The following is a 12,445-nucleotide window of genomic DNA, read 5'->3' as shown; positions in this document are numbered from 1 at the left end:
CTTTGCACAAAACATTAGAAAAACAGCTTTCTGATCCTGGTATAGGAAAGGAATTTCTAAATAAGTAAAAAAGAAGCAGAAATCATGTGCCAAATGCAATTACTTACAAATAAATTTTGCATTTCTATATCAAAAGACATTATGAACAAGTGAAAAACAAGGGACAGACTGGAAGGTATTTACAACATACACAACAAATAATTAACAGCCAGACTACAGAAGGAACTGTAAGAAAATGACAAACTACCCAATAGAAAAATGGGTAATCTATACATATGAATGAAATACAGGACACTGGAATTTCACCAGCAATCAGAAACATACAAATTAGGGGGGAAATGAGATAGAAATCACAGCCATCAGATTGTTAAATTTTTTTAAGTCTAACAGTACAAAGTATTGACCAAGATAGAGGGAAAGGGGAACTCTTCTGTTTGGGAAAATAATTTGGCAACATTTAGTAACAGTCATACTGTGTATACCTAATGACCCAGCAGTTTCACTGCTAAGTATTTCCATTTAAAACAAACACATAGCCCTGGCCCCTGGCCAATGTGGTTCAGTTGGCTGAGCAACATCCCATGAACTAAAGGGTCAAAGGTTTGATACTCTGTTAGTGCCCATGTCCAGATTTCAGGCTGGAGGCAGCCAATCAATGTTTCTCTCTTTCTCCCTCTTCCCTACCTCTCTCTCTCTAAAATCAATTTTTTAAAAATTTAAAATACGTAAATAAGAACAGTCACTAAAACACTTTTTGTAATGGGGGGGGGGGGGAGAGGGGAAGGCAACAATGCAATATAAATCCATTAAGGAAGAAGAGACTCCTAGAAGACTGGCTAAAACAGGGGTTCATTTTGGTACTTACAGAACCTAATAACATGCTATCACAGAATAGGTGCTCAGAAAATGTGAGTGAATGGATGAATGAATGAGAAAGAAATGGTATTACCTAAATGTGGATGCAGAGTTGAGAAACAGCTGTGGTTATATGGAGAACTAAAACAAATAGACCAAAATCATTGCCTTCATAGAATAAATGAGATAAATAATAAAAATACAGAGTATATTGAATAGCGATAAGTGCTAAGAGAAATAAAAAGCAGGGGAGGGGGATAGGGAAGTGTTGGGGAGCGTTACAATTTCATTCTAATTTCCAGAAAAAGGCCTCACTTATAACAAGACATGAAGGGAGCAAAGGAGACAGCAGATAACTGGAGGAAGAACATTCCAGGCAGAAATAACAGCCAGGACAAAGATTCTGGGATTTAAGCACTGTAGGCCTGACACTTCTGATGAATTGCAAGAGAGTCAGCGTGGATAAAGTGAGTGAAGAGTGATGGGAAATGAGAAGTGATTGGGGGAGATGGGGAGACAGATCAAGTAGACTTTGGTTTTTACTGTGAGCAAGAAGGCAAGTCCTAGAAGGTTGTAAATAAAGGAATTACATGATCTAACTTACGTTTAAATAAGATCACTCTAGCTGCTAAGTTGAAAACAGGCTACAGGGATATTTAATGACAATACTGTAATCATAAGGTTCTTTAAGGATCTGGTCAAGATACCAATTGTAGTACTGCTGGGATAGTTGGGATTCTTCTAATACTTGACTCTCCCTAACCAAATGAAAAACTGGGTATCTAAAAATATATGTCTGAACATAGAGATAAAAGCAGCAAACATTCAAAGATTTAGGTTCTTAAATATTAACTCATGAGACTAAAACTTATTAGCCACATCAAAATAATACTATCAGAGGCCTGAGCTTCCTTTTCCTACTCTTCATTCCTTGAGAGAAAGGCAAAGAATGCAGGTACTAGTACTTCCAAACTGATGCTGAAATAAATCTGACACTCATTTGGTATATGAGTATTTACAATGGGCCAGCTGCTGTCTTGAGAGCAAGGGATATAAAGACAAGCAAGACATAGCCCCTACCCTCAGATATTTGGTCTACTGAGATATCTAGACTTATATACTATACTAGAGGCCTGATGCATGAATTAGTGCACAGGTGGGGTCCCATTGGGCCGGGTCAACAGGGGGGAAGGGCTGCAGGCCAGATCAGGGTGTTGGGGGCTGATGGGGGCACAGCTGGTGGGGGGTGAAGGGTTGGGGGTGGGGGGAAGAACGGGGAAATGGGCATCTCAGGGCCCAGATCAGGCTGGTTGGCTGCCACAGTGCACATCATAGCCACCAGTCACTCTGGTTGTTCTGCTGTTCTGGTCACTGGGCTTTTATATATATAGATAGAAACACAGCAGCACTAGCTGAAATATAAATGAGCCACAAATGCAAGCCACATTTATAATTTTAAAATTTCCAGTAATCATATTTTTAAAAGTAAAAAGAAATAGATAAAATGGATTGTAATATTTTACTTTATTCAATATATCCAAAATATTACTTTAACATGTGATTCATATAAAAAAAACTGTGATTTGACATTCCTTTTTTCTTTATACTGTTTTTGAAATCCTGTGTTTATTTTATACTTAAGAATATCTCACTAATAGCAAGACACCCATAAAAAACACCCATGGTGTCAAAACAAGCCAGAGGAAAATCATTTGGGCAAAAAATGAAAAAGGATCCCAAGTCAAATTTATAGAAAATATTCCTTTATTAACTTTTGGTAGAGAATATGTTTGTATATTTTCAGAAAACAACTCCAAGACCATGTGGATTCCTGCAACAGAGAAGGATTGACAGGACTGCTCTAACCACGAAGATAGAAGACAAACAGTCCAGAGATGAAAGACGCTGACAATGCCTCGCCATAATAGCAGTCAACAGCTGTGTATCACTGCAGGATGCCCAGGATTAAACCAGAGACAGTCGGACCTGCATCACCACCATTTGTCCACCATCCAGAACTGAAATATCATTGCTGACTGACATGTACACTTAAGGAACTGTTTGACATTGAAATTGGGACTCAAAAAAACTGTTGGCCCAGAAAGAAACAAACTACAGACTGATTCATTTGCCTCTCAGCATAACCATTATGGCTTGTCTCAGTTTCGGTTCTTATAAGTGTACTTCTTGAATCACATGATCTCATGCATCTAGGGGAAATAATGAACAACATAAATTGATGAACAAAAACAGAGCCGGAGACAGAGAAGCATCGATCAAACTGTCAAACCTCAGAGGAAGGTAAGGGAGGGTGGGAAAAAAGGGGAGAGATCAACCAAAGGACTTGGGTGCGTGCATATAAGCCTAACCAGTGGTCATGGAAAACAGGGGGAGGGGGCATACGCGGGGAGGGGTTTGGGGTGAGAATGAGGGGGGGGGGGGTTTGAGGACAATTATGTGAAACCATAATCAATAAAGAAATTTAAAAAAAAGATCTCTCAATTGGAACTAGCCACACTTCATGTGTATTAGATGGCATAGTTATTCAGAAAAGACCTATTTTTTAGAAATTTGAAAAGAACATGACATTTTCAGGTACAGTACAAATTAAAATAGAGAGAGCCTTAAAAATGTTCACAGGTTAAAGGTAAAGACTAAACATACAAGTACAGATACTTGGTGGGGACTGTGGAGAACAGGATTAATAGCACAAGCAGCTAATTTTAGTGTGAGCAAGAAGGCAAGACCTTAGAAGGTTGTAAATATAGGAATTACATTATCTAACTTGTGTTTAAATAAGATCACTCTGCTGCTAAGTTGAAAACAGGCTACAGGATCAAGAGGATTAGCACACCTTCCTTGTGACAAGTGGAAAAGGAAAAATTTAGTACAATTATAAACAAGTTCAGTGAACGTGTGGTGAGAAAACAGAAAGTTGAGACAGTTTAGGTTAAGAGCTTTCCTTTTTCTCAGTGAATCAGAAGACAATTTTATCAGCCCTTCCACTACTGCCAAAACAAATATGAAAAAATTTAAGAAACAGCATCTTACTATAACAACGTTCAGTTGTATTTTTGTAAAATTACAGCCATTTTCTAGCTTTCTTCTGAACTGGTCACTCTTGGATTTTGTCACTGTATCTCTGAACACAGAAGCAACACCATGGGATTCATTCTTTCTTGGCCTATTTATTGAGCAAACATGAACCCAATGTCTGCTCTATGTCAAGTACTGTGGAAGACACTGAGCATAAAAAGATGAATTAAGGCGCTCACTGACCTACATTTGTATCCTGAGTATATTTAGCCCATTATAATGTCTGCACACAGGATGTGCTTTAAAAACATAGCATTACATTGCCCTGTAAATATTACAAATCAACTAAAATATTTATTGAAAAAGACTTTCAGTTAAAAGTCTGCAGTACTGTCCAGTAGAATTTTCTGTGATAATGATAATGTTCTACTCTGATCTGTCCAATATGGTAGGTAATAGTCACACAAACTTTTAATTTAATTAGAATTTTAATAGCAAATATGGTTAATAATTACTATACAAATTTAATTAGAAAACAGTAGCTAATGACACTTCCACTATTATATAATGAAAATGTTGTCATCCTATCTCTGAGTTAATACACATATGCTGCTAGAAATGAGTACACTATGGATAATACTAAGTGTACCAAAAAGACATAAAAATTTTTTCTTAGTGTAAAATAACTTCATTATGAGTCACAAAAGAGAAAGGGATCCCTAGCCAGTGTGGCTCAATTGGTTGGAGTGCTGTCCCATAAACTGAAGGTCATGGGTTTGAGTCCTGGTCAGGGCACATAGTTAGGTTGCGGGTCAATCCCAGGTCAGGTCAAACCATTTGTTTCTCTCTCTCAACGATGTTTTCCGCACTCTCTCTGAAAAAAGGGAAATGATATTCTTTCCACTCTATTTCTCTAACAGAAAACATCAAGCTTCTGATAAACTCCTGATTTTCCTCATCAACTCTAGTTAATGAAAATACTTTGTGGAGATACGGAGTCAAGCATTTCTTTAATTAAGGAGAAAGTACTAGAGCATAATATTTATTTCTATAATAAAATGACTATAAACTTTTTGGGCAAGAAGTTGTTGAAAATCAGGTTTCATATAATGAATAAAGTGTGTTTAGAACTCCAAAAACCTACCCTTAGTTTGCATATTAATTTTCCCAATTTTATTCTATTTATATCAATTTTTAAAGTAAGTCTCTTCCTAAAAGACATGGATGACTCAACCCATTGTAGTATAATCTAGCTGAAGTATAATCTAAACTAGACTTTGAGTAATTCCCGGTAGAGTAAGTAAAATAACTGCTTATGACTGGGATAGTAAAATATGCTTTCATTACTACCCTTAATGTATAATTTGAGTGACTGTACAAAGTTAATCAAAGGTACAAAGTCCTAAATTGGCACAGGTCTGATTATATACTTAGAAGATCTGATAACTTAAAAATAAAACCAATGAGCAGAGACAGCATTTTTTTTTTTTTACGCACAGCAACCTGTCCGACTTGTTGTCTTAGAAATTAGCCACACAACTTCCCGCCCTTCCTTTAGATTGCATTCACTTGAAGTCATTTTTAAAAAAACATGACCAAGCTGAAACCGGTTTGGCTCAGTGGTAGAGCATCGGTCTGCGGGTTCGATTCCGGTCAGGGGCATGTACATTGGTTGCGGACACATCCCCGGTGGAGGGTGTGCAGGAGGCAGCTGGTCGATGCTTCTCTCTCATCGACGTTTCTAGCTCTCTATTTCTCTCCCTTCCTCTCTGTAAAAAAATCAATAAAAAATATATTAAAAAAAAAAAAAAAACATGATCAAATTGTCTGTCTTGAACATGAGAGGTTACACAGCAGGATTTTATTCAGATTAACAAAAATACCTAACACCGAGAAGTAGTGTCTTCACAGGAAAAGCTTTCAGAGAACCACTTCAGAAGGATCTTCCTACCACACAAAAACACCATCAGGCTAACCCTTCCATACAAGGAAGGCTGGCAAATCAAAAGCATGAGATCAGACCTATAATAATTAACTTCAGGAAAAAAATAATTAACTTCGAGTCAAGCTACTGTGCTGCGGCTTACTGCAACCAAGTCTCACCACAACATGGTGTTATAATGACACCAGAGGCCCGATGCACGAAATTAATTCGTGCAAGGGGCTAGGCCCTTGCAGCCCTGGCTTCCTCTGGAAGGTCGGTTGGCTGTCTGGTCTAATTAGCATATTATGCTTTTATTATTACAGAAGATCATTAGCTTGATTTCCTAATAAGGCATATATCTGAATTCACAACTAACTAAAAATAGCCCAACATTTGTTCGAGGGCGTGGCAGGCAGTTCCAGTGTCATATAATTAGATTTTTTAAATTTCATTTTTAGAATAGTGCCCACTGCAACATAAAGGCTGGCTCTGACCCGGCATACTTGGCAGTCTTAACGTCAAATTGCTGTTGTAGGGACAGTTGGGAAAGAGACTTCCTAACGCTTTCGTCTCCAAAAAAAAAATAAAATAAAAAATCGGTTTGGCTCCGCTGCCTTTTGAATGAACGCACGGAACCCCTGAGCTTTGGAGCCTTTAACCAAAGCCATTTGGAAACGAAGCAGCAGCCGGGCCCAGACCTCCCTCCTCACCCAGACGAGGTTAGGCTTCCTCCGCCAGCAGCAACTTTCGCCCCACATTCTCCCTGCTGCCCTCGCGCTACGTTTGCCAAGAGGCAGGAAAAGATGTCTGTCTGTCTCTCTGTCTCTGAATTAATTCTAAGAACGCGGCGCTTTTCTATATGCCACACATCATCCGCGTCTAAAGATTTCATCTCTCTCCCCCCAGAGATGTTCCACTGGCTCCAACGCTATTTCACTCAAACTGCCTTCGGGAGGACGGACTAAATAAATAAATAAATAAGTAAATAAATATAAGGTCGACATTCCTAAAGTTTCACCTGGGGTGGCGTGAGGACAAGGTTCCGGGCACGCAGTCCTACCCAGTTCCCATGCAAACCTCTTCCGAAACTACAAGGGGTGCCGGGATGTCTTCGGCCCTCACCCAGGCTCTGGGGGACCCTCCTCCCGCGGGGAGTGAGGGGTCAGCCCAGGACCGAACCCGCCTTCGGATGACGAACGCCGCCCCGGCTCTCGCACTCACTGCAAACGGGGACGAGGTCTCACAGCCCAGTCCTCCCCTCCCACCCGGAGGCAGGAAGCGCCGGCCTCTCTGCACGTTCCGTGCCCTCGCCAGCGGCCTCGGAGCCCCGCGTCGGGCCGCGGCCGCCGAGGAGCGGCGAGGAGGAGGAGGAAGAGGAGGAGGGAGTCGCCGAGAAGCGCGGCCAGGACACCGCCGCCTCCCCGCGAGCCGGCGCCGGCGACCCGGGCTGGTGGGGAGGCGCGCGCGGGGCGGCGCGGGGTTCGCCCGCTCCGGCTCCGGCTCCGGCCCCGGCCCCGCCGCCCCGCTCCCGCCTCCGCCGCGGCCTAAGCCCGACGCCCCAGGCCGGCCCCGCGCCCCGGCCCTGCCCCGCGGGAGGTCGGAGGTACCTACCAGCTGCTGCCGGACCCAGCGCCACATGCCCCCGCCGTCGCCGCCCCGGTCCCGCGGGACGCGGGGGCAGCGGGGCTGCAGGTGGAGGCCCACGAGCCCGAGGAGGAAGTGGGAGAGCCCCTCCGGCTGAAGTTGCGCTCGCCGCTCCCGCCGCCGCCGCCGTCGCCGCCTCACTCCCCGCGCCGCCGGGCCCCCATCTCCCCGCGCCGGCCCCCACCGAGGTCTCACAGGCGCGGCCCCGGCGCCACCCCCACCCGGCGCTGCGGAGCCGGGCGCCTCGCCGCAGCCACCTTCATTATGGACCGTTGTCACCCAAAGCACCGCCACAACCCCACCCCCGCCCGGCCCGGCCTCCCCCCCGCCCCCCCACCGGCGTCCCGGCCCCACCCGGGCCCGTCCCCGGCGTCCCGGCCCGCCCCCCGGACGTGACGTCAGGGACTGGCGGGCCCAGGGGCGGGGCGCGCTCCGCCGGCCTCTACAACGGGGCTCAGCCGTGTGGGCGGGGCTCAGCCTTGTAGGCGGGGCCACCTGATGAAAGGGGCGGGGCTATAGGACGCAGTGTCTACGCTCCGCCCCATCTCGGGGATGAAGTCGCCTCTGATTGGCTGCCTGTGGAGCCTGGGGTTTCTGACTGACTCCTTTATTTCTACCTCCTGTTGCAGGTGGGTTTCTGCCGTGGCTTTCTGGGTACACCCCCTCTTCCCCCCCATCCCGCACCCGTCCCCCCGACACGCATAGGCAACAATCTGGAGAGTGGGGACTGAAGGTTATAATCCCCAGAGGTCTCTGCTTTGGGCTCAATCGTCAAAGCCTTAGCCCCAACGCAGAACGCAAGCCCTCTTTAACAACTGAGTTGGGGTATCGCTCCCTTTTATTTTATTTTTTAAATATATTTTATTGATTTTTTTTACAGAGAGGAAGGAAGATAGTTAGAAACATCAATCAGCTGCCTCCTGCACACCCCCTACTGGGGATGTGCCTGCAACCAAGGCACATGCCCTTTAGCGGAATCGAACGCAGGACCCTTTAGTCCGCACTAAGCCAACCCGGTTTTGACTATATTGTTTTTAAAGGTCTCAGACCTTTTCTTTTAATCATTGAAAAATTAGTCCTACCAGTTTCTTACTATCTATATGGAATGTACTGTAGTTCTCAATTTAGTGCTTCTCTGAGTGAACAGAACTTTTTTCAGAAGTGAGATATGCATAGAGTAATTTTGTTCCCTGTTTTGATTGATCTACCGTACTTCTAGTTTAATATCTAAGTTCTAATTCTTCTGTTTATAATCCATTTCTGACATTTGGACAAATTTGGCTAGCTCCTTTCTTTATAGGTAATGGATACCACCAGGGGATTCTCCCATTGTGGTTTCTTGGCATATGTTACCCTAAGCAGGTGGTAGGGACCTAATCTTCAGAATTTCTTGAGGATTCAGACAATTACAGCAACAGATATTTCACAAATGTTGTGGTTCAGATGAAAAGTAATTAATAAAAATACATTGCTTTGAAATAATTATCCATAGATCTAATTAACAGAAATATATTTTTCTAATGTTAAATATATAATTGTTTGGAGGGGATGGGGAACAACTTGAAATGAATCAGAAAACACCTTCACATTACTCATTCTTTTCATATACTTCAAATTTTTACTTAATGCCTTTTTCCTCCTGGACATCAGAAACAACACCTGGGTACTCTGGGAGAAGTTTGTATTTCTCCAAATCATTTTCTGGAAAAAATGTATCACTTTTCAAATTCCTTCATGATCCTTGTCACAAAGAGTCGTTGATGGCTGGGCTTGTCCTTATAAACGGAACTCCCTCCCACTATCCAAACCATATCCACTTTATTTGTTAATTCTGGTTCCTCAATAAGTTTTAAGGCATCATCCAGACTTTTGGCGAGAAAATGAGCTCCTTTTGGAGGTTCCTTGAGTTCTCTACTGAGAACTAAATTAATCCTGTCCTTTAAAGACCGACTCTTCTCGGGAATGGAGAACCAGGTCTTCCTACCCATAATCACCAAGTTCTGTTTACCTTCTGCTGCCGTCGTGGTGGTCATTCTTTGGAAATACTTGAATTCATTCCTGAGCGGGGGCCAGGGCAGGTCCCCATTCTTGCCGATGCCCATGTTCTGGGACACCGCGACGATGCTGTTCGGTATCGCTCCCTTTTAATTAATCTCGATTGCTCCCTTTTAAGTAATTTTGGAAGGAAGGCAGATCCCCTGTGCCTGGTTTACTCTGGGTCAGTGTTTCCAGGAGAATGGACGAGACACTGTTTTTGCAGGGTTAAACTGAACAGGTTAGGGTGAAGAATGTACTCTGTGGAAAGTTTCTTGTTTTCTGTTCATTGCCAAACTCCTGCAATCAAAAACACTCTAGATGTAGCAAGACCCAGGTAAGATAAGGGTGGACAAAGACGAGGAATATAAAAATAACTGGACAAGGCTTTGATTTGGAAGGCTGAAATGAAGCGTCAGGTCTCCCTTTGTTCAAATGCAGCCCCGTGAACATCTTAGGTGTTATGTATTAAGTATTGTGTGCAATAATTTTGCTGAGTTGAAGCGCACTTCATTTAACACAGGCACTTGTGGTTTTTTAAAAAACGACATTTTATAACGTGAAAAAGAAATCTAAATGAGATTAGTATGACTGGGCAAGCTATTGCATATATATGTTGTTTTAGTTTATATAGACATTTCTTATTATATAATGCTTATTCAGCACCATAAATAGAGCCTTTCCTCAGGGATATTTATGATTTCTAAAACCAGCAGTGGAATTGTATATAATAAATATTAAGCCAATCACAAAAATTAGCTAGCTCAGCGATTTTCAACCATTGTGACACAGAGACACACCGGTATGCCATAAGAATTTTTAAAATATGCAATACCTGACTATTAGTCAGGACACTGACCTCTTTTAGATTGACAAATAAAAAAATGACAACAGCCAATACAATAACCGTCCCATGTGAATGAATCAAAATTATACCATTTTTTGTTAGATCCACAAAAAATATATATTGTTTGGTGGTGCACAGAATTTAATAATTAGTTTGTGTGTCGTTAGATGAAAAAGGTTGGAATTCGCTGAGCTAAAGGCCCTGTCCAGATAGCTCAGTTGGTTAGAGCACTACCTGGGTAGTCTGGGTAAGATAAGGTTGCTCCATCTCTGGTGGGGGCAAAACAATTCAGGAAACAACCAAATGAGTGCAAAAGTAAGTGGAACAGCAGATGGATGATTCACTCCCTCTATCTAAAATCAATCAGTAAAATTTTAAAAAAGAAAGAAAAGTCGCTGAGCTACATATTTAAAGAGAAAAACTAATCTTACTTTTGTTCTTATGATTGAACCTTGCTTTATGAACGTAAAGGAAGTTTTATTTGTTATAGTGATAAGCCATTCATGGAACACTTGTGTGTCCTAGGCTCTGTCCTAACCTCTGTTCTTGCACGATCTACTTTAACCCTTCAAAATTCTTTGAAGTTAGTATTATTATTCCCATTGTATGGATGTGAAAATAAAGGCTCAATGTAAGTAACTTTGCAAAACTGGGATTCAGATTCTGTATGATTAGGCAATAAGGCTCATGCAAGTTCCTAAGATATGTAAAGACACAGAAGTATGACTATACCTGCTTTTATTCATCTGCAAGTGGTCTAATTAAAATTAATCCTGAAATGTTTATTTATATGTCACTAAAATCTGTCAAGATAGCGTAAGAAAGAAAAATCTAGATGATACTTTGTTTTATTTTACGGTGTCCCAAATTTCAAAAAGTAGAAGTGGGAGGAGGAATTGATTCTAAATGCTATGGTAGAATGTGGTAAGAAGTGATCTCAAGATAACCCTAAAGATAATAATTGTAACTCAAACTGTCAGGAACAGAATGAGAATTCAAAATACTATTTTGTTGTAAGCATTTTTCAAAAACAATTTTATGCACCTCATTTGAATTCAAGGAGCATAAAGTATTTTATATGTAGATTATAATCCTTTAGTCATGAGTAATCAATTTAGTGTGTCATGATTGTTTTTTTTAAAAAATAGAATAAAAAGATCAGGATATATCACACACAGCTATTTCTTAAATGTATTAACCACCAAATGTTTGCATAACAACTGCCTAAAACTAGGAGGAGACACAAATGCAACTTTTAAGGTGAGCACCTTCGCTCTGAGTGCAGTTTATAATCTAGTTGGAAAGAGAAGATGCTGACAGGAATCAATTAAATAACAATCCAAGTCAATATGGGATTAAGTCCTAAAGAAATATACCAATAATGGTCACTATTTTCAGAAATGTGATGTGCACAGTAGTAATTGGGGAGAGTTCAGAAGAAAGGAGCTGAATTGAAACTGAACTTAAAATGGGAGGGAGAATGGGAAGGGTGCTTTCCAGCAGGATGAACTGCAGGAAGAAATACTTTTCAGAGTGAAGAATATTCAGGGTGTTTGAGGAACAACTGCTAATTTGGAGTAAATAAGAGGTGGGGTTTGGTTAAGTATGATGAGGCATAGTAATTGGGAGAGTTTCTGGCTAGTCACAAGAGTTTATAGGAAATGGGTGATCCCTGGAATTTTCTGAACAAGAAATGACAGGATGAAATTAGAATCTTACTCCATAAGCATTCTGTGTGATAGGCTGGAGAGAGAAGGGTGAGGTAGGAAATCATTGCTAGAGCGAAGCGTTGAGTTCAGAAGTGCTGGACTGGCAGAGATCCAGAAGTAAAGCATGTTATAGGAAGTTGTGCTCTGATGAGAGATGGAAACTGAAACTTAAGCCATTCCAAGAGAGGTGACAGACCTTCTGAGAAAGTAAGTTTACCAGCATCACATAACAGCCATTGAATTAATGGAAAATATGGTTGTTTTTGATGTGTTCACTCCCAAGGAAAAAAACAAAACAAAAAAAAACCCAACATCACTTGGTGTGATTCTCAAGTGTACCAAAGACAAAACCAAGAGGGATATTTTTCTTTTCTTTTTGAATGGAATTACATTGAA

General features: G+C 41.8%; 1 protein-coding gene and 1 pseudogene across 2 annotated transcripts in view; both read right to left on the bottom strand.

The window, feature by feature from the left end:
- ATP11B (ATPase phospholipid transporting 11B (putative)) overlaps positions 1-7,835 on the bottom strand; it is a 110,008-nt gene extending 102,173 nt beyond the window's left edge. The window contains exon 1 of the mRNA XM_084874188.1: positions 7,427-7,835. Within this exon, the coding sequence (XP_084730314.1) occupies positions 7,427-7,453 (27 nt within the window). The 5' untranslated portion in view covers positions 7,454-7,835. The remainder of the gene's footprint in view (positions 1-7,426) is intronic.
- Positions 7,836-8,576: 741 nt separating this feature from the next.
- Positions 8,577-9,582, bottom strand: LOC311617658 (dihydrofolate reductase-like; annotated as a pseudogene). The gene is made up of 2 exons (XR_014797030.1): positions 8,733-9,582; positions 8,577-8,686 (listed from the first exon to the last, which is right to left on the bottom strand). The product of XR_014797030.1 is annotated as a dihydrofolate reductase-like (transcript).
- Positions 9,583-12,445: the final 2,863 nt, after the last annotated feature.

The sequence above is a fragment of the Pipistrellus hanaki genome (genome assembly GCF_964339955.1).
Source record: "Pipistrellus hanaki genome assembly, chromosome: 2".
Taxonomy (NCBI): domain Eukaryota; kingdom Metazoa; phylum Chordata; class Mammalia; order Chiroptera; family Vespertilionidae; genus Pipistrellus; species Pipistrellus hanaki.
Note: the sequence above shows the minus strand (reverse complement) of the source record. Positions and strands in the feature narration are given on the sequence as shown.